Consider the following 22,193-nt stretch of genomic DNA (forward strand, 5'->3'; position numbering starts at 1 on the left):
GAGCAAAGGTGGTTAAACATTTCTTTGTTGTACAAGTGAACTAAAACAGAAGCCAATAGACTGTAACCTGACAACTCCCACAGCTACAGGGATTTAATTTATACTGTGCACTAATGTTACAATACCAGGATTTTAAACTTCCATAAAATACTAGTAAAAAGAAAAAAAATGTGAAGCCTCTTTCAGAACCACAGCAAAGAGAAAACATTCTTAAGCACACAAAATAGATTTAAAAAAAATTAACAACCTGCACAAAGTGCTGGTGCAGAAAAAAATCACCGAACACATATGTAATAAAATGGCCTTAGGTTGAAAATCTGACTGTAGAGTCATTCAATCCTCCTTCATTCATTTTCCATAACCGTTTCTCCTGTTGGGGTCGCGGGGCGCTGGAGCCTATCCAGTTGACATTGGGTGAGAGGCAGGGTTCACTCTGGACAGGTCACCAGACTATCACAGGACTGACACATAGAGACAGACAACCATTCACACTCACATTCACACCTATGTGCAGTTTACTTACTTACTTATGCCTTACACCCTTTTTGGGCTATAGGCCGTCGACAAGGGACCTTCAGAGTACCCGATCGCTGGCTTTATTTCTATCTGTACCAGGTGTATCCCATTTTCTTGGTGTCTGCCTGCAGATCCCTTCGCCAGGTGTTTCTTGGCCGACTTCTCTTTTTCTTCCTCTGAGGATTCCACATCAGAGAGTGTGGCCGATCCATTTCCATCTTCTTCGTCCAATTTCATCTTTAGCTGGTATTTGCTGTGTCTTCGTCTGTTTATGAAGCTTTGTACTTTGCTAGCTGTGTTATTTAGCACCACAACTCAAAGCAGAGGTAGACGAGCAGCTCCCATGTTGTGTGAGGTAAAAACAGTGTTTTGTCATAAAGACAGCAATTTAACAGTTTAGTTCTCCATCGCAAAGGGCTGTCTGACAGAAAGGTCAAGAGGTGAAAATATTACACTGATTATCAAAAAGCACCTCGTACATACACTCATTCATTTTCTGTAACCGCTTATCCTGTTGGGGGTCACGTTGGGGTTGGAGCCTATTCCAGCTGACACTGGGGGTGGGATTCACCTGGGACAGGTCACCAGACAACCATCCACACCAACGGCCAACTTAGAGTCACCAATTAACCTGCATGTCTTTGGACTTTTGGAGAAGAACCTGGAGAAAACCCTGCTGACACAGGGACTGCATGCAGGGGTGGTCCCACACCCTGGGATTCGACCCCCCACCCCAGGTTCAAACCAGGAACCCTCTTGCTGTGAGGTGACAATGCTAACCACTGCACCACTGTGCCGCCCAGCCTCTGATTGTTGATCTCTTTTTTTTTAATAGCTTCAGTACTGATACTATAAAATGTATAATTACAGTTTTTCTCATTTGCTTAAACACATTTGTCCATTCAGAAGCTACATTCAATACAGTTCACATACAGGCCTAAAGTAAATGGCTGTGGCCACAGTGACACATCTTGCAAAATGCTCTAACACTCACAAAACACTAAAAACATACAACAAAGGCAAATAACTCCATCAATCAACACAACTACATTCTTTCCCAACTGCTTAACGAAACTGTGATCACCTTCTCATCATCACCTTGTTAGCACAGCAGACGTCCTCTCTGATGTGTTAAACTTTTTCTATTGCTTTCACACATTTTTCACACCCCTTTTCACCACACTTAACACAGATCTCTTAGAAAGATCGAGAACTTTGTTGGATTAACTGTGTTACAAAATATATTCTTTCCAACAATGGACAAAAGAAGACAAAATACAGCTATCAGTATGAAGCGGTTCAATCATAATTTATGCTACCCTGCTGAACTCTGCACCTTGAATGTTTTACACTTTTTTTTAAGATGCCCTTGTGAAATGCTGTAAAAAAAAAAAATATTATCATTTTTACATGCCTTTGGTCTCTTGGTGTCTTTTATAGATGGATAATGACTGATTGCTGATTGAAGAGTTGCTCAAAGGAGTTTCACACAGGTGGATCAGAGATTCATAATTTCTATCAGCTATCAATAAATGTTTTCCTTTTGTTTAAGACATTCAAACCAGAAGAGTTTTTGTGTTTTCTATGAGATCTGTGTTAACTATTTTGAAAAAGGGTGTGAAAAACTGTTAACACATTTGCAAGAGGAGACTTCTGCTGTGCTAAGAAGGTGATGATGAAAATCAAGTGGATTCAAGTTCCCTTGAGTGTGTCCTCAAATCTTGGAATGCATACTGTACTGTTTTAAACACGTAGTATCAAAGTACTGATACTTTTGACAGCCTTACTTTACATACACACGGGAAAAGCCCCTCTGATCACTCTGCGTAGGAGTTTCCATTTTACTTCGTAATAGCTTGAGGAGTATCAGTGACCCTGGGTCACTAAGGGTTCAAGATGGGATCAGGCATATGGATTACTGCTTTGAAGGCAGCTTGCCAAAGACTTTGTCTAAAAATAAGTTTCTTGCTGGGGTCAAGCATGACATAAATCAGTAATTACACTCCACTCAGTCCTCGCCCCCTGAGCTGTTCAGGAGACCTTCAGCAGCAGCCTTGAAGTCGACACTGAACTCTCCATTGCAGGCAGTCTTTAGGAAATGACTTCACTGAAGTGTCTGTATTTATTTATTTTTCATACAAAATAAGAGTTCAGACTTTGTACTGCAGTGGTGGGATCTGGATATAGCATGGGTCAGAATCAGCAAATACAGACACAGGATGACACAGAACTGGAGACAAACACCATCCACGACCTGTACAAGTCTTTCATCATGGAGTGCCCGAGTGGATCTTTGTACCTGCACGAGTTCAAGAGGATGTTTGGAGTACAAAACGGCACGCCTGAGTCACAGTACATGGACAGCATCTTCCGAGCATTTGACATGAATCATGTGAGTTACGAAGCTGCTTTAAAGTAAAACTAAAGAAAAACTGCATATGTCTTTGTATTTATAAAAAGCAAATCCTTTATTTCAATCTGCCCAAGCATACTCTCACTGTAACCGTTCCCTGTTTACAGGACAACACAATGGATTTTATAGAGTATGTGGCAGCACTTAATCTTGTCCTGCGTGGAAAACTTGAGGACAAGCTGCGGTGGTCGTTCAAGGTGTTTGACAATGATGACAACGGCCGACTAGACAAAGATGAACTACGAAAGATTGTCAAGGTAAAAAGATTGTATTTCATTATAACAATGGCAGCACTGTGGTGCAGTGGTTAGCACTGTTGCTTCACAGCAAGAGGATTAAGGGTTCAAATCCACTGGTCGGGGGCATTTCTGTGTTTGCATGTTCTCCACGTGTCAGTGTGGGTTCTCCGGCTCACACAGTCCCAAGTCCAGGTTCATCTGTGACCCTAAATTGCCCATAGATGTGAATGTGAGCATGAATGGTTATCTGTTTCTATGTGTTAGTCCTGTGATAGTCTGGTGACCTTTCCTGTGTATGTTAACAGAGACATAGAGTTGTTTATGATAATCAGTTAAACACATAGATAGATATTTCATACAACTATCAGAATTATGGCATGGAATTTTAGCTCTAGTCCAGAGAATGTGCAGAAGCTAAAGGCTAACATCAACATGTTGAGTTACAGTTCACAATGACAATGCTAATGTGCTGATATTTAGCAGGTATACACCAATCACCCAAAACATTAAAACCACTGACAGGTGCTTCTGTTCTGCTGGGAAAGCTTTGGTTCTGGCATTCATGTGGATACCACCTGACATGTTCCACCTACTCAAACACCGTTGCAGACCAAGTACCCCCCCCCCCCCTCCTCATGGCAACAGTACTCCCTAATGGCAGTGGCCCCCCAGCAGGATAATGCACCATGCCACACTGCAAACATGGCTCAGGAATGGCCCAAGGAATGTGACAAAGACCTCAAAGTGTCAACCTGGCCTCCAAATTCCCCAGATCCCAATCTGAATGAGCATCTGTGGCACGTGCCATTAACCCACCTCACAACCCACTGGACTAAATGGATCTGCCGCCAACGCACCACAGAACACTCCCAGAGATCCTGTGTCCATGCCTCCACAGGTCAGAGCCAAGTCCCATCCATGGAGGCCCCACCTTGGATCAGGGGAACATCTGGGGTACCGGCACATCACAAGAATCCTTGAGCAGATTGGGACCTGGGAAATTTAGAAGCCTGGTTTCCGAAAGATTTCCCAGCAGAACAATGCATTGGAACAGAATAATCAAAGTTATTCACTCCACCTGTCAGTTGTTTGAATGTTTTGGCTGATTGGTGTATGGTTTACCACATTCACTGTCTTGGTTTAGCATGTTAGCATGTTAACAATTACTAATTAACACTAAACACAAAGTACATCTGAGGCCAACATATCCTCATACAACTGCTCATATGATGTCCTGAGAAAAATAAATAAACGGTTCATATCATATCCTACACATATGTCCTTAAGATCAAGCTCCGTAATTGTCATTATCATTTCAAGATGAGAACTAACTGTCGGAATTTTCTTTTAGATAATCTACAAGATAAAGAAAGGCTCTGCGTCTGAGGATTCAGGAATAGGAAACCTCACTTCTGAGGAGGTGTGTGAGCGCATCTTTCAAGAGGTCGACGTGAATAGTGATGGTATGTAGACTACATACTCAAAACCAACTAAATCCTCAAACAAAATCCTTCAAAATTTAAGTTTTCTTAATATTTAGTAGTCAGTGATTCCTTCTCAATATTATGTTGGTGCTGCAGGTGAGATTACACTGGATGAGTTTGTCGAAGGGGCTCAGAAGAGCCCATGGCTGCAAAGCTTTCTGCAACTTGATATCAATCCCAGAGGATGGGTCCAGAAGTACTTGTGTGACAGGAAACTCACAGACACCAAAGATTCCTGAAGGACTTCAGTGTATTCAGACCAGCTTGCCAAAGGAGCTTGGACTGCCTGAAGTGGACTCTGATTGTGAACATATGGGGGAAATATAAATACTTCTGTGAAGGAATATTTGTCTCATGCAAATGTTTTATTTGTGCTCATTCAAAAGCACATGCCCCGTGCACAGCGCTGTCAGTCCTTATGACTTGGTGCAGGTCGTGGCGCTGCACATCAGAGGGCTGAATTGCTTCTTCTTTTAATTTAGTCTTCACTTGAAATGTTACAAACGACACGCTTCGTGTTTTATTTGTGCATTGACATGTTGTTGACCTGCATGTTATATGTTGAGACGCTCCTGCCTGTCTGGAAGAAAGGATGTCACAATGTTGTCGATGCTCCCGAGTAGCACAAACACTTTGTCTGACTCTTGTCCAGGAATGTGGTGATACGAGGATCTGAATGACGTGGGACGGACTTGTATAAGGCTGAAATGATTGTTCGGTACTTGAACTGTTTCATGTATGTCTGCCCATGCACATGTGCTGTGCCAAAGGCTTCTTGGATATGAGATTTCTGTGTAAATAAACTTACATATTCATGTCAGACCAACTGAGGCTCAAGTTTATTTTATTATCTATCAAAGTGAAGATTGATGAGAGCACAAGTTTCTCCACATCAACTTCCACCAGCAGTGTGTGACAAACCCTCTAATGCCCTCATTGTGGAACAGTATAAAACCAGTATTGTGCTTACTCTGCTTTTGTTTAAGCCCTCTTATAATATTGTAACTGGACACAATGAGCATTTTGCCTCAGCAAGGACATATGGACATATTAGACAAAATTTAGACATATCGTAAACTATGATTTACATTGTGGCCTCATATTGCTCTGGATTGTTTGTTCGTGAATTAGCTTACAAACCTCTGGAAAATATATGTTTTGTATATGTCTGGTATAGAAACATATGGGAGGGGAATTCTGTTTTTTATAAGGGGCTTTATTTATTAAAAAAAAATATATATATATACATATATATATATATTGTGCGTGAAAGGGGGTAGATAGAGGGAATGACATGCAGCAAAGGACCATGGGTTGGAGATGAACCAACAGCCACAACGGCAAGTACAAAGCCTTTGTACACCTGCCCTGCCAGGTGAGTTACTGGACACCCAAGATAGCAGACAATATTACAAGCTGCAATGTGTAGGACATATAATTATTGTACTTTGGTACCATCTAGTGGTTGTATTAAGAATGACACTGTGGCAGGAGGGAGTGTGAATAAATGGGCTGCAGTATTAGTTCAGTACCTACAAACAAAAAGTTGTTATCTCAACATTAAGTAAAAAATGACTAAAATGGTTTAATAAAAATTCAAGATAATAAGGTTTGAAGAAAATTATAATATGTGTTTAGGTACAGGAAGTTTAAAATAAAGCAGTGTATCTATCAGATAATTTGGAGATTAGTGCCACGATTAAATTCTTGTTACAATGTTTAGGTGACAGTGCAGTCTTTTTCTCCTGTCAATAGACCTGGGTCAACACTTTGCTCACCCCTCTGGAGGGATTTCTCCTGACAATGCTCTGGGACCTTCCACATGTGTGAGATACACTGGATCAGTTGACACATGTGACACTGATGGATTCTATTTATTTTCTGTGGGCAGCAGGAGCTCTGGCGCACGTTGCATGATGGATACAGCACAGCAAGTTGACATTCACCATCTGTCTTTGCATAAACACGACTCGAGCTCGACTTAATGCAAATGTGGTCGGCCCATTGCAACACAAAGCTCGGCTCAAACTGTTGAACAAGGCAGTGCCAATCAAATTTAAATTAAGATTCTGTTGATGTACTGCATATTTCTCACTTCTAATGTTTGCAGTAACATATTATTGTTTACTGTTTAGCTGTAAAATGAGAAGGTTTGTGACCCGGCTGCCATCTTGACAACAGTCCAGCCAAGTACTGCCAAGTGTTTGGGATTCAGTATTTATCAGTATTCACTGTCTTTGTGGATTCACCCGGTTGTCATTATTTGATCCAGCTGCAATTCACCATCCTGTCTGAGCCACAGCTCAAGCTGATAAAAGTGGCTTTGTAGAAGTGCCAGACAGTGGCAGCGATTTGGGCCCAATCCCAATTCCTATCTTCTCAAATTCAACCCTCAATCTCACTAGCCCTCAAAACCAAGTGTTAAGGGCTATCTTGTGACTTTAAAATGGGACACCCCTCAAAGGCAAATACGTCTTAAGACTGTCGGGGGCAGCAATATGCCAAAACTCCGTCCAGTCTGTCAGTTCAAAGAAGAAATATATGTCACGAGTAGTCGTCGATAAAAAGACGTGATGAGGTTTTTTTTTCCCAACACTTTATTTCAATTCTTGTAAAAAACAAGCAGTGACAGACATGAACAGAACAAATATGCCAGGGTTAAGAGAAAAGAAAAAGAAATAAAATAAACAAATAAATAAATAAAAAAGTTCAGCAGCTCAAACAATTAAATTGTTTACATATTTTCAGAGTCTTTATAGCTTTGGAGTTTGTGGAGTGCTGAATGGTTTCTAAGTATTGCTGCATTTCATTCATAAAAATTTTGAACAAGGGTTTCCTGTTACAAAATGAATATGGAATTTCGCTAAGATAATAGATAGATTAATGATATAGAATTGATTGTTTTGAAATGCTGACATCAAATCCAAACAGCACATCTTTGTACAGTAGTGAAAATAGAACATGAATGTTGCAACGACTATACTCGACTAAATCTTTCCAAAAAGTGACAGTACAGGGGCAGCAAAACAAATGTACAGTTACCAAACAATAATCTTCGACAACGCCGTCTGCAGCTGTGCTGATTTCATATTGAAACAGAATGCTTGATCACTAGGGGAACAGTTGCCGTTGTGACCGAGAATTATGTTATGAATATGAACAGTTCACAAGTTACAAATTATTCACTCCCATTGTTTTTGGGGGCCTGCTTGCTTTTTGTAAACTTGTCTTCATTGGTGGCCCTGAAATGAATCAGGGCTCGTGTTTTGTCTGGTGGCCCTGAAATGGAACAGAGATAACAACATTACTTTCTTTTATTTTTTAGGGCTACCTGTCAGATATTCATTAAGTTATTAGTTTAGTTTCATGTAGTATTGCAAGTATTATCACAATGAATACTGTAGTCAACATCCAGCAGAACTGTGTTTTAAGTGTCATCTGGCGACTTTCATCAACGTTTCACTTTTGGGTTATAAGTTGATATTCAACCAAGTAACCTGTAACAGTTACCACAACAACTGACGTAACGTATTCAGCAGAAAGTCACCTGATAATACGATCACTGACGTTAACCTGCAGCTGTAACGTTACCAGCTGCAGACTCTACGGCTACAGGAGATGACACCGTCCGGCCATCTTACAAAAATGTCGATGCAAACATTTCACGTATATTAAAACAACTTAACATTATCACTGAGAGAAATGACTTTTTGTAACTGAATGACAGCGTACTCGGTTATCAGAGAACCGGGGTTACGTGCGGCGGGGCAGGCAAGCCGTCGCCCCCGACCAAAAATATGTGTGTTACGCTACAAAGAGGTGTATAGTCCATAAAATGGCGTTAAACTAAGATAATGCAATGGTTATCATGATTTTAAAACAACTCTTAACGAAGAAAATACTCACATTGATAACTCTGCTTCCTTACGCTTGTTGCCGCCATCTTGCATTGACTGAATCGTCTGTACTCGGCTGGGTTCGGCTAAGCTCGGCGGATGATACGCAAAGGATTCTGGGATAGCACTTATTGGCAAGCGTGGTCCTGGAAAATCCACACAGCCCTTATTCTTGACCCTCAACTCAACACTCTGAGACTCGGGACAGCACTAGCACTTCGCGGGAGCGCGAATTTTTGAGACTGAGGGTTAAGATTGAGGGTTAAGATAGGAATTGGGATTGGGACAGTTTGCCATACTAACTTGTGTGGTAGTTAGCTTTGAGGTGAACCTCAGTTTTCACGGTGTAAAATGTTTACTTGTTTGAGGCTCCAGTTTGTGGCTTTTTTTTTGTTTGTTTCTTTTTACTCATACATTCATTACTTCCAGCACCACAGGTAGATTACTTTGTAGTAACACTAGGTCTTAAAGGTGGCTGCTAGTGTGTATTTTTAGTTTGACAGGTAAGATTAGTGCAGCTGGATATCTTTCAGCTGGTTTTAGCTGCAGTGAGTCAGTGGGGATTCTGAAGGATTAGGAGGTGTCTTTTGTTTTGTTTGGTGTATGATTTGGCACCACTCGCAGCCCTTTTTGTCCCGTGCCTCACTGGACTTCCTCACAATGTGCTTTGACTTGTTTGCACTGGGAAGGCCATTAAAACATTTATAGAGGGACCACCAATCACAGAGCTCCCTGGCCAAGGAACTGTAAGGTAAGATCCTGATAGGGCCCAAGAACTGGCACACCGCAATGACATGCAGGTATTATTAATATCAACGGCTATGCCTGTGCATTTCCTGCTGTGTACTTTTGGCATGTGGGTGGAGTCCACACAGAAATGCGGAAAACATTCAGAATCCACCCAGACAACCTCACCTGTCCTGCCAACTGACAGCTTCAAACCCTGGACTTTTTTTTTTGCCGTGGAGCAACAGCTCTGACCTTTGAACGACCAGGTTGGCACGCAACATTTCGTTCTTGTAAAAAATGTTTAAAGTGATGGTCATTGGTAATGTGGTCAAGTGCTGCTCTTCAAAATGTGAAATGTTTATTTACTGTATAATCTTGTAACAAGACAACAAAAGTACTGATTGCTTGTGTTTCTATGTGCTGAAACATCCTGTCCGGTCTTTAAAATGGGAAGTGATAGAAGCTTCAGTATTTTACTTCCCTATTTCTGTTGTGGGAGAGGGTGATGATAATAATGTGCTGACGGTATGAGCAGGCTGTCCTCTCTTCATCACCCTCAGCACACTTTCTAAGGAACTCAGTCAACAAAAACACTGCCCCAATATCTGAAGGAATATATGAAGAAAATGGCCTCTCCAAATGGTGAGCAACCTCACATGTACTTTGAAGATTGTTAGAGATCTGTGGTTATTGTTTGAGAATGTTGACGTATTGGCCTTTGGTACAGGAATATTATGTTGAGAGATTTCTTAATCGCTTCGTAATGCTTGCGTAACATCATTATACTTTGGGTAAAATATTCCCAGTGAGTTATTGTGCATTGAAAAACATTATTTTATACCACAGAAACAAGCAACAGGGCCCTGTTTGAGAAATTTGGTTCAGTGAAATGTCAGTCAAACTCTGTCAGAGTTTTGATCATCTTAGGGTTAACCAACAGGTTCTTCCAGAAAACTTGATAATCTGTTTTTGAAACAGTGTCTTGCATACTGTAAGGCAAGTAAAGGCAAGGCAGGTTTATTTTTAAAATTTTGGCAACAACATTAAGACAGGTATAGAATATAAGAAAGTTAGAGAGCAGTGTGAGAAATGAGTTAATTAAAGTCTTCAGTCTTAATTTAAAATTAAAGCTGCAAGCAGCGTTGGGCAGGACCTCGGAGTCCCGCCGTTTTGGCCTCCAGCTCACGTAGACAGTTAAAGACAAAAGTTTTAGACGATTTTAGACCCCTCTCCACTCTAGCTCACAGCTGACAATTTCTCTACATTTGCTCATGTTATTTTCAGAGGCAATAGCTCACTTCCAATTGGATTTAGGTTAGGGTTGTCACCATGTGATTTGTAGGTCTTGATGAGACAAACAAGCCAGTTTTGGTTTGATCCTTCTACAACATTCCTACGGGCTGCAGTGGCCATTGTAATGTGTCTAGGTGGCATGATGATCGTCAGGAGGTTTTGTAGCACGTCACCGTTAAAGGGATAGTGCACCCAAAAATGAAAATTCAGCCATTATCTACTCACTCATTCGCCGATGGAGGCTCAGGTGAAGTTTTAGAGTCTTCACATCCCTTTCGGAGATCCAAGGGGAGAGGGGGTAGCAACACAACTCCACCTAATGGAGGCTTACGGCGCCCCAGATTCAAACGTCCAAAAACACATAATTGAAACCACAAAATATCTCCATACTGCTTGTCTGTAGTGATCCAAGTGTCCTGAAGCCCCGACATAAAAAGTTGTTTGGAAAAATGTCATTTGAACTCTGTTTTTAGCCTCATTGTAGCCTGCAGCTCTGACTGCCTCTCTGTACACCGTGCTTACGTGTGCGTGCCACAAGCTGGGCTAGTTCTGAATTCAAATAAACACAAGAAGTTTGTGCTCTAGAGAAAGGATCAGCACTCAGTGAATAACCGCCTAAGCCCTATTATGGCAAGGCTTAACTATAATGTGTAATATTATGTAATTGTCTTAATGTGGCGCTTAAAAATCAGGTCTGAATCCATGACTACACCAAGATTTCTGGTTTGGTTAACATTGCCAATTGAAGCTGAGCGCTGACTTTTGATCATTCCACCTTGGCTCCGAAAACAGCTATCTCAGTGTTGCTTTTGTTTAATTAAAGAAAACTGGCAGATCCAATCATTTATTTGTTCAGTGCACTCAGCCAGAGCTTGTATTGGACTACAGTGCCCTGGTGATACATTTATGTAAATTTGTGTGTCGTCTGTGTAATTGATAAGATATTTTGTCATGTTCTATACTGTAAACCAATTCATTTGTAACACAGGAAACAGTTGGGAGGAATGGGACCTGTCAGGACAGAAACTGAAGTCCCTTCCTCATGATCTTCTAGCACATGCTAGAAAAGTGGATTTGCAGAGGAACAAACTGAAACGGATCACTGGCATCTCCAAATTCACTGATCTGACGGAGCTTAATCTCTCCAGGAACAAGATAATGGAGTTTTCTCAGGAAATACACAACCTGCATAAACTAGAAAAACTCTACATGAACCAAAATAATATCAGAGCCATTCCAGAGGGAATCTTACCACACCTTAGAAGGTTAAAGTTCCTAAAACTCAGCACCAATCGTTTGACTAAGCTTCCTTTAGATATAAACCACTGCACCAGTATCACTTACCTTGACCTTTCCAAGAATTGCCTGCAAAACATCCAACCACTGGTTGGTCTCCCAAAACTGAAGGAGCTTTTGGTTGAGAAGAACCAACTGACTGAGCTCCCGTCCCAGCTCTTCCAGAATGGTAGTTGTGAGTTGATCACATGTAAGGCCACAGGGAACCCCCTGAGGTGCCCACCAGAGGAGGTCTGTGCTGGAGGGGTCATGGACATCCAGAGCTATTTCCGTCAAATGGAGGAGAACCCAAACACACGCAGCGCCTGGACAGTCAAGACCATGTTCCTGGGCTCCTCCATGGCAGGGAAGTCCACACTATGCCGCAGTCTAAAGAAAGGGAGGCCTGTGGTGGTTGCAGTGGAGGACCGGACCGAGGGGATCGAGATCACTCAGCTGTACACCCAGGGAGTCCGTTTCCTTTTCTGGGACTTTGCAGGGCAGGAGGAATACTACCTGACACACCATGTCTTCATTACACCTCGGGCCCTTGTCATCCTTACTTGTGATTTAGCCAGGTGAGCAATTGTTACTATTTTACATAGTCTTTTAAGACAGCGGATGCCAGTCCCAGCCATGTTACCAGCCAGGCTCTAGAGTTGGCAATGTTGATTTGTCACTTTGGTTTAGACTGAAATATCCAACACGTTCTCAGTTTAGCAGTTTTGGACATGTCAGAGTACCTGACAGGTATGACACATGTCGAGTATGTCACACAATGACTATGCCACACGACATATGCCAGTAACAACATTATATAGCTGAAAAAACTCAAGCTGACTTTTGTTGTCACACAAGACATGAACACCGATCTTCTGAGAGTCCGATGTGTGTTTGACCCATCCACCTCCCCTCCCTCCTGCCCACTGTCTTGCTCTTATGCTGCCCTACTGTCACGTTTACATTGACTGACAAGATTACATTGGCATTACAGCCAAAAAACATGGGATACATTTGCAGCATGACACTTCTTTTGCAGCATGCCCGCAGCAGGGCACATCCATTACAATCAACTGACCAGGCCGTTGTATTTAACACCCTGGAAATGATAATGGGTTGAAATAGTTCAACAATTATTAGGTGGATTTCTAGGAAATTTAGTATGCATTCATGTCTTACAAGTAACAATCAGCAAACACTGTTGTGCACACTTCATGGTTCAGAAATGAGCCCGTGGTGAAATTATTAAATCTTAATTTTCAATCAGCTACAGCACTGTGGACCCACAGTCTTTCAAAGACCAAGTGTGGTTCTGGATGAACAACATACAGTTGCGTGTGCCGGACTCAGTGGTCCTACTGGTGGGAACGCACTGCGACCAGTGCAGAGACCAGGAGGAGGTGATGGAGAAGAAGAAGGATATCGAGGAGAAAGTCAGGATCATGTTGGCAAACAGGAAGATGGTTTTAAAACACCAGAAGAAAAATCTGGAAGAAAACATGGACGCTTCTCTCTTCACGGACCAGCTGGACGAGCTGGACTGCCTTTTGGAATACAATCTGAAGGTATTTTTTTTCTCTATCAGACTTGCCTCTAAAATTTTTCTTATTTCTTTGTATTTGAGTCAAAACAGTTTGTTAAAAGTTTGTTTTGCTTTAAGGGGAAGAACAGCTCTCCCCTACAAGTATATTCATGTGTAAACTAACGCTCTTACATTTACCTTTTTCAAACAATTAATTTCAAGAAACACAAAATGAAACTACCTTTGTGTATCAGTTGTGTTACTGTATAAGTTTTCTTGCCTTCACAGCTGCCTTTTAAACTTCCTTTCAGGTTCTGGATCTTGTAACCCTTGACTGCACAAAGACTGAGGATATTGATAACCTCAGAAGTCATATTCTGATGTGCATTCAAACAGAGAACGAGTTTCTGTGTTCTAAGAGCATCTTACCAAAAAGTTACGAGTCAGTGGAACAAGCCATTCATACACTTGTCGCACTACAACAAATTCCCCAACATGGTAAGACAATGTTAACTTAAAGGGGTGTAAACTTAAAGAATGACAGAAAATGCATATTTTTATTTCACAGGTTGATTAAGTTTAAATGCTTTTTTTTATATCAGGTATTATTCTACTTGAAGAACTGGGTGATTTAATCCTAAACCATGTTGAGCTGAGCAGAGAGAGTCTCTACTCCATCTTGCGATTCCTCTTGCGATATCTGCATCGGATTGGGGTGATTGTTTGGTATGAAGACACCAGTGTACTCAGTGACAAGGTGTTTATCCAGCCTTCATTCCTCATCTCAATGTTCAAGGTCAGTAGTGGCTTTTATTTTCCATTAGATAAATATACCTGTATATTTACAGATCGCAAATTTCCCAAATTATCTAATAAAGTGGCCGTTTGTCATGGTTCACAAACCAAATTTTCACTCTCTCTTTCTCTTCCTGTAAATGCAGACCATTGTGAGACATGACCTGGTGCAGCAGCTGGAGGGCGTACCCAGAGAACTTCTCATGCAGGAGGGGGCTCTGGTGAAACAGAAGTTTACCTGGGTGGATGACTTAAAGTGCAGAGGCACCCTGCACAATGCAGCCATGCGCATCTTGGTCCGCAGAGAGTTAGAGAAGCTAATCAAGGATGATGACGACTTGGTCAGAGAGGTGGTAGGAACCAGAAAGGAGGAAGGCATAATACTCGCCCTACTGCAGCATTTTGAGGTTTGCCTCCCCGCTCTCGTTGGAAGTTATCTCAACCCCCAAGCACCGGTGTTCATTCCTGGTGAGAAGCAGTGGGAGTCAGCCAAGGAGGCCAAAAAAGACCCAGATGGAGCCTGTCTCTTCCCCATCTACCTAAAGGATGACCTCATAGTCTGCCACAAGTGGGGTGAGGACAAGCAAGATGACCTCAGCATTCACGTGTACTTCCTTCCAGAGATTCCTCATGGCTTCTTCCACAGGTAGCGTAGCTTGAAACATCTTTCATCATTTTAAATTATCTAGATGTTTGTGTACTGTACATTCACAGCCGAATCACAAAAGGGTTGCGCAGCTTTTGCGGCCACTAAAACTACACAAATAAGCTAAATGAAATGGTCTAAGGGGCCGTACACATACGGCATCTTTAACCACCTGGAAAACTCGAGGTCAGGCACAAGGCACTACTCTTTTGCCTACCATAACTAGCACTGTAACAAAGCCTTCTTACCAGAAAGCCTGAGCGCAGAGCTGATCTTCCAGACATTGTTTTGTAAGCATGTATTAGGCCAAAAATACTGATAGATGCAAAGCTCTGGCAGCTCTGCACTGAAATAATAAACATCTCCTCCTTATTTATCACAGACTGGTATTTAAGGAAGAAGGGAAAGAAAGCTGTCAGCTGTAATTGGCTGTTCCTTGTCACATGACATGCATGACTGCATTCTAAAAGTTGAACTCAGGTTCTGGCGTTTGAGTGTGCCTGCCGCGCGTCTACTTTGAAAACAATTCATTTGAGGGTGCCAAAAATGCAGCATGTGCACGGCACCTTATAGTGCTGGTTATGGTCGCGTAGGAACCTCAGATAAAACCTGCCGCCGCGCCCTTGGAAGTTGGCACAGAGTAGGCACAAGAGTAGCACCTAGTGCCCAACCTCATGTTGTTCAGGCCCTAATTATTAAGGCACCCACAAAAGATCAAACGCACCCTACCTGCGTTTTCTAGCAAATAGTGTTTGGTGCTCCTGCGCTATTTGCACATACTTAAATTAGGTAATGTGCATTGGCGTAAAATTGGACCCTTTCTGTGCAAATAAATCTTGCCACATTGATAATTGCGATCAGACTTTCTGGGCATGCTTGTGCTGTAATATCATCAGCGCAGTATCTTTTGTGAATCGGACCTTTAGACGAGGCAAATAGTTGTTGCAAGTGAGCATTCATGGTGCCATCAGTGGCTGCAATCCATTCTTGTGAATTGTCTCTCTCCAAAATGCAATGTGTAGTCTTGAGGCCTAACAGTCATGTTGAATTAGGGACGTCCCAATCATGTTTTTATGGCCCCGCTCCCAACCTGAGTCCTTTGATCTTGGGTATGTGTTGATACCAAGCTGATCTGATACCTATTTTCTGTATGTTAATGAAATATAATTCTGACACAAGAGCTGTAGCCAACTGAAGCATCTGATTTTTCTCATTGATCCAAATTTTATAAGCTTGAATCACAGATATGCTACAAATATAAGTTAAACTTTGAGAACGCGACTCTTGTAATTGACAAGATGCAATCGGCGAGAGAGAAAACACGTCTCACTTTATTGGATTTGATGGAACTACAGAAACACTCACACTAATGGTGTTACAGTAAACTAGACACTCTTCCTTCACTTGTTCTTCACTTTGCTATCAATCCCTGCACACTCTCAGCTCTGAATGTGCAGCTGAACTTTGGTTTGGTTTCCAGTGTTTTAATGTTTGTAAAGGCTCAAACAATTAAAATTATTTAACTTTTGTCACCAATAAACCTCCACACTTTGCTTGTGTTAATGCATCTAACCATCAGAGTGATCATCAAGACGTGCTCCCTGTACCCGACTTACTGGGCGGGGAGACAGCAGTGTCTCCTCTGCTGTGGAAACAGACTGGCTGTGTTGAGACAGAAGGAAAAAGATGGCGATCCATTCATAGAGATACGCTGCAGGAGACCTGAGAAGGATGAGGGTAAAACTCCATGATCACTCTTTCACACTGAGTCAAAATGCCCCGCACAGCTCCAGCACGGACAGCTGTTTTCTCTCCTCAGAATTTCGGCAGTTGTGGGATCTGATCTTGGCGGTGATGTCCAAGGTGTTTGTGTTGTCCAGGCAGTGGCCAGGACTGACTCAGCAGGTGCACACACCCTGTCCAGAGAGAGGCTGTCCACACTACTTCACCTGGCAGGACTGGCAGGAGCTCAACAACACTGACTTCTATAACATGTAAGTGTTGCCTCAGGAAGGAGACCTCTCTGTTGGTGCCTCTCATGTCTTATAATTACTACTGATACACAGAGTTTTTCATGTTTCCCCTATTAAAACTATTTTTTTACCCATTTAAATATCATTATGACAGGAGAGCTTTGCAGCAGGTAATAAATTAAACAAATTCTAGCTATCTACTGAGCATTAGTCATATCACTGAGGCGAGGTGTCTGTGCAGAGCCCAGAGGATTTAAAAAATACCCACCTCACAATAATACAATACCTGCCCTCTAGCAAGCCATACAGAAGTTGGGGGAGTATGGTGCATGGCGTGACACCTACACAGTGCCTGCAAAGCTGCAGACCACTGTTCAAGACCAACAAACAATTATAACCAGTTGTTTTTTAGCCATCAAACATGGGCGTTTTTTGGCGAATGTTGCTGTGTTTCCATGCGAGATAGTGCTACAAAAAGCAGTTCCTTTTCACCAAGACATCGCTGCATTTCCTGCCACAAGATGCCACAAGAAGCGATTGATTTACAGAGACATCAGTGTGTTTCCTGCCAAGATAATGGCATGGAAAGCAGGTATTTTCAGCCAAAACATGATCTTTTACTCACATAACCAACTGATTTTTATGCATAAACCTAACCACACATTAAACGCAAGGTCACTGAAATGTAAACCTCAACATATCCACTATATACTAATGTATATGTATATGTGGTTTGCAGAAACCCAAAATGCCAACATTTATTCTAGCAGTTGGGTTGCCATTGTATTCCTCCATAGAATATTGTTTTGTTTGTTGTTGTTGTTGTTGTTGTTGTTGTTGTTTTTTTCTTGTGTAGCATAAAGTTACTATTAATTACATTTCTTCTTCTATGACTCTTCTAATGCACAAAGGAGAGCTGTTACATATGATCCTGCTTGTTTTATACCACACAAGAAAAATCTTAACACGTAAATCATGTATGAAAATCGTAATCAACACAAATGTGCCTGATTATTTTGTTGATGCATATCGAGGTGTGTCACTTCTGGCTAAGTATGAAGAAGTGTCATGAACAGGTCAGTTGGTAAAAGAATACACAGGAAGGCAATCCAGGCACCAAAAAAATGTGTGTATCCTGTTGTTTCCTGTTCTCCATGAGCACCTGACACAAGGTTTGGGTCCATGTTTGAATACACAGAGCAACCAGTCGTCTCCCTTTTTCTGGATGGATGAGCGGAATTTATTTCAGAAAAACGAAAGGCCAATCTCTGTGACTTCGATGTAACAATAATAGATAAGAGGGAGAAACTGGGGCTTTCGAAAAGATGTTTCCAAATGTTGAAATGATTTAAGGTTTGATCGTAATGTGATAAACTTTTTATGACAGCTGTCTGATAAATTTCCACCTGACAGTGATGTTAAGCATTCACATGTTGTGGCCGCCAACTCCCACTATGATAGCTTATTTAATATTTTGTGTTTTAATACAGCCAGACACCACATGTTGTCACTATTCTCACAGTCTATCTCTCCAGCAAGGACACACCTTTCATAGTTTGTTTGTCTCAATAGAGTGAAGGAGGAGAAGTTAGTTTGCCAGGGAGGACATACACGACGGACGGAGCTGATTTTTCCAAAAGGTAAACAAATGTCCACACTTATAAGATAAAGAGGAAAATATGAAGAGATGTGTGCTGTGATTTGTTTTCTAATCAGAAAATGTGTTTTCATTTCAGTTCCTGTATTGCAGTGAGGGGTCTGATGAAAATAACCTCAAAGGTGACAAACACAGCACAATGAAGACGAGCGACTCCAAACCAGAGACGTCACATTCTGCAGTCCCCACAGTTTGAATGTGTCTTTGAGTGAAAATTGGAACAGGGTCTTAATTCTGTCATTGTTGTAAAAGCAAATAAATATGATTGATGACATCAAGTTTATGTGGCAGCTTGATATTTGAAATTGTGGTTGCTGTTTGGTGTCACCAAAAATGCTGCTTGTATTTATTTGCACCACTAATTTAATTATTATAAACAGATGTCAAGAATTCCCAACATCCTGAAATGCTTGACTCCACATCAACTCATCAGCTGACAGAGATGTCACTTGTGAGGGCAGGATGTCTCATTTCCCCCAAATATTTGTCTTCTCAGTTTCTCCATCTTTGCTTCTCTTGCTTGTACCTTGAAGGAGATGGACCTCAACAGAAGTGAGAAATGAGGACACAGTTCAAGGGAAACCGGATCAACGGACAGATGAAGCAAACCAAACAAACCTGCAAACAAGTTTTCGACGGGAAGGACATTGATGTACTGAAAATACAATATTACTTTTGCAGCAGTGTTGCAGGATTGAAATCATTTTTGGGGGAACATTTTAAGTGAAGCATCTTTTACCTTTTGTTGCAAAATCATTTCACTAGTGGCCAAGTTTACAGTAGCTATGTTTCCATCCAAAAGTGATTAAAAGATTAAAAGAAATACGAATCCTGTGTGTTTCTATTAAATGTACGGACTTTGGTGAAAACTACGAACTCGTGCAGGTTTTCTGCAGAACCGCAAACAAAACAAGTCTTGCATTCTTCTTCTATGTTTTCTGGCAGTTGGCAACCAGCTTGTAAATGCATTACCGCCTTCCTAATCTCTCAAAACAGATTCTGCAATTTACATTGTAGAGGAAGGAAAACATTTTTTTTCTTTCTTTCTTTTTGCCGATGGATTTCCAGATTGCCGCCTTCCCGACCCGGAGTGTGGATATCACCATGGAGAGAGGTGCGCTACGTCAGACTTAATTTGAACATAACTGTTTCCAGCCCCTGTTTTGTGAATCAACATTTTTTCGAATCAACCAAAACCCGGCTAAAGCGAGCGTATTTTAGTTTGTGCGAATCAGGGGATTTTAATTCGAATTTTGGCGTTTCCATCATAATTTTCCGATGCGATACTTCTAGATGTGCATCTAAATAGGCTGATGGAAACATGGCTAGTGTGTCTGTATTTAAATGATAAGAGCTTTGATTTCTGAATGATCAATGGTGACCTTTAACATGCTGCTGAGTTTATGCAAAGGAAAACGTTTTGCAGGTATTGTTACACACCACCCATGGGTGGCCCTATGGGACAAACAAAACTCCACCACTGACCCAAAATAACCCCATAAGACATCTTTAAAACACTCAAATTCATGGGATTTATTGACAAATAAAACAAGACAACAAAGATCCGAGGCTGAGAGGCAGCAGGACCAGCAGTCCCCACGCCAGAGGTCTTTCCCCTCAGCTGCTGGCACAGGTGCAATGGGTGTCAGTGTGGTAACTTCTCAGTGTTTCTGTGCACAGTATCGCCCTCTGCTGGTTTCTCCCTGACGAGACTCTAAGTAACATGTAAACATACTGTCTCTGATGTGATGTTTGTTTGTGCCAGGACAAATCTAACAGCTTTAATTCTCCACACTATTAATAGGCTAATCTGGCCCACTTAACTGCAGAGAAATTACATCTATTACATGCAGAGTGGTTACACACATAATGGGTCAGATATTTAGATATTATTTCAGTCTGATACTGACTACTGATTTCCACCTCGCTGTTATCAACCTCTGTTTTAATCGTCTCTGTTTGCCATCCAGTTCGCAGCTTTCTCCTCCGGTGGGAGCTCCTGCTGCCTTCACGGTCTCCTGGTAAAATCCATACTTGGACGATCTACTCAAGTACGCGTGTTTATAGTCTGAGGAGATGACGAATTAGTAATCAGGTACCATACGAAGCAGTCTCAGTGTTGAAGGAAGGTTTATTTAGGAAGCCATTGTCGTCCTTTATCTCTAAAATTGTTTCGTTTATCATGAGCTAAGAAAACCAGCCTCGTTTTAACGCTTGCAACGATGTATTTGTGAGACACCACAGGTTTTCAAAAGGTTCATTAATAACTAAAACTCTTAAGTAGGCTGGGAAACAGCTCAGGTGTGGCTCCTCACCTGGCTGCCCCACTCAGGCACCTACAAAGACAGCCTGGACATGTGCTCGGGTCCTTTCTCCGGACCAGGAAATGCTACAGTGGGTGAGAACAATTTTCAACTACATTAGAATAAATAAAAATGTATCTCTGCAACTTACATAATTCCATCTTGGTGGTGGGAAATACAGCTCAGGAGATTGCCCAGTGTTATACTTATATATATCCTATATATATTTTAATTTAATTACAGGAGTTTTAAACTTTTTACCAATAAGTTAAAACACAATTGAACATTTATGTCATATCAAACTGTATGTTGTAAACGCCTAGCACATTTCACAGAGCTCAACTTTCTGGTTTATATTGAAGAACCTAATGCAAAGATTAATAAGGCTATGCAATGGAAATTTCAGGTGCCCTCATATTTGTTTTCACATCCAAAAAAAGTTTGGTTTTAACTTTCCTGATCATCATACCACTTATATTCTTTGAACTAATGTTATGTTTATGATTTAAAGTCACTGCATCCCTATGCCCAGTGGTGGAGTGGTACTTGATGAAGTGGGTGAACTATAGGTAGATGAGAAGGTTATTAAGGTGAAACTACATATTCCAATGGCTAGCTGAGAAGTGGATATACTGTAAACAGACAGAAAAAGGGGTGAGTGTTCCCCATTTACCTGCGTATACCCTCCACTACACTCCTGCCTACATCTCTAAAAATCAAAAAGTTGGTAGGTGAACTCAGGTGAATGTTGACAAAGAAGTTAAGAGAGAAAAAAAAGCAAAACTAGTTCAAGTTCCCCAAATTTTAAAACAAGTGTTCCTAACTGGTAGGTTGCAGTCCCATTGTGAACGGACCGCAAGTGACTTGAGCTGCAGTGAATTGCCAGCACATAGCTTTTAATATGAAGTGCCGTTTTCTGCTGTAGAGTGAGTGACTATCTTTTTTTTTTTTTTTTTTTATTGTATATACTTTATTAATCCCCCTGAGGGGGGGATTCATTTTTTTCACTCTTTCTGTTATTAACACACAGGTCTGAAAGACACACACATTCACAAACAGGACCTATACATGCACAAAGTGGAGAGATGTCAGAGTGAGGGGCCTGCCTTGGTCAGGTGCCCCAAGCAGTTTGGGGGTTCGGTGCCTTGCTCAAGGGCACCTCGGCAGTGCCCAGGTGAACTGGTACCTCTCCAGCCACCAGTCCACGCTCCATCTTTGGTCTGGACGGGGACTTGAACAGGCGACCCTCCGGTTCCCAACCCAACCGAGCTACTGCCGCCCCTAACAGACAGATATTTGACAGAGACGGCAAACTAGCTCAACAACATGGCCAAATGCAAGAATGCTGCCTGGACCCCATGATTGGACCACTTGGGAACCACTGTTGTAAAACATTGCCTAATTCAAATATGTCCAGATGGAGATTGTTATAAAATGATGCACAATGCATTT

At 41.6% G+C, this 22,193-nt stretch overlaps 3 protein-coding genes across 6 annotated transcripts in view; all 3 read left to right on the plus strand.

Annotated features, from left to right (window-relative positions):
* Positions 1 to 2,539: 2,539 nt before the first annotated feature.
* On the plus strand, positions 2,540 to 5,469 carry LOC125879948 (guanylyl cyclase-activating protein 2-like). The gene is made up of 4 exons (XM_049562127.1): positions 2,540 to 2,908; positions 3,037 to 3,186; positions 4,520 to 4,631; positions 4,749 to 5,469. The coding sequence occupies exons 1-4, from the start codon at positions 2,705 to 2,707 to the stop codon at positions 4,889 to 4,891; spliced, it is 609 nt and encodes a 202-aa protein (XP_049418084.1). The 5' UTR covers positions 2,540 to 2,704; the 3' UTR covers positions 4,892 to 5,469.
* A 3,212-nt stretch (positions 5,470 to 8,681) lies between these two features.
* Positions 8,682 to 19,226, plus strand: si:ch211-210p4.6 (malignant fibrous histiocytoma-amplified sequence 1 homolog). Of its 3 annotated transcripts, none has more exons than XM_049561558.1 (11): positions 8,682 to 9,543; positions 9,838 to 9,919; positions 11,559 to 12,423; positions 13,113 to 13,410; positions 13,679 to 13,865; positions 13,970 to 14,163; positions 14,309 to 14,808; positions 16,388 to 16,545; positions 16,628 to 16,802; positions 18,354 to 18,421; positions 18,518 to 19,226. In XM_049561558.1, exons 2-11 carry the CDS (start codon positions 9,895 to 9,897, stop codon positions 18,532 to 18,534), a joined length of 2,487 nt encoding a protein of 828 aa, XP_049417515.1. In that variant the 5' UTR covers positions 8,682 to 9,543; positions 9,838 to 9,894; the 3' UTR covers positions 18,535 to 19,226. The 3 variants fall into 3 exon arrangements, with proteins under 3 accessions (XP_049417515.1, XP_049417523.1, XP_049417531.1); XM_049561566.1 differs by having other exon boundaries at positions 8,682 to 9,299; XM_049561574.1 differs by lacking the exon at positions 9,838 to 9,919 and having other exon boundaries at positions 8,682 to 9,299.
* Positions 19,227 to 20,697: 1,471 nt separating this feature from the next.
* mapk8ip1b (mitogen-activated protein kinase 8 interacting protein 1b) overlaps positions 20,698 to 22,193 on the plus strand; it is a 76,609-nt gene continuing 75,113 nt past the window's right edge. For both annotated transcript variants that reach the window (XM_049561615.1, XM_049561620.1), the window contains exon 1: positions 20,698 to 20,836. The gene's annotated coding sequence lies outside the window, so the exon portion shown is untranslated. The remainder of the gene's footprint in view (positions 20,837 to 22,193) is intronic.

This window comes from Epinephelus fuscoguttatus, linkage group LG2 (assembly GCF_011397635.1).
Source record: "Epinephelus fuscoguttatus linkage group LG2, E.fuscoguttatus.final_Chr_v1".
Taxonomy (NCBI): Eukaryota; Metazoa; Chordata; class Actinopteri; order Perciformes; family Serranidae; genus Epinephelus; species Epinephelus fuscoguttatus.

Excerpts from the sequence above, each read along its gene's own strand:
- LOC125879948 (XM_049562127.1), top strand. The coding sequence starts at position 2,705 with ATGGGTCAGAATCAGCAAATACAGACACAGGATGACACAGAACTGGAG. Across the intron at positions 2,909-3,036 it reads GAGCATTTGACATGAATCAT|GACAACACAATGGATTTTAT; the intron begins GTGAGTTACGAA and ends CCCTGTTTACAG. Across the intron at positions 4,632-4,748 it reads GGTCGACGTGAATAGTGATG|GTGAGATTACACTGGATGAG; the intron begins GTATGTAGACTA and ends TTGGTGCTGCAG.
- si:ch211-210p4.6 (XM_049561558.1), top strand. The coding sequence starts at position 9,895 with ATGAAGAAAATGGCCTCTCCAAATG. Across the intron at positions 12,424-13,112 it reads CTTACTTGTGATTTAGCCAG|CTACAGCACTGTGGACCCAC; the intron begins GTGAGCAATTGT and ends ATTTTCAATCAG. Across the intron at positions 13,411-13,678 it reads TTTTGGAATACAATCTGAAG|GTTCTGGATCTTGTAACCCT; the intron begins GTATTTTTTTTC and ends ACTTCCTTTCAG.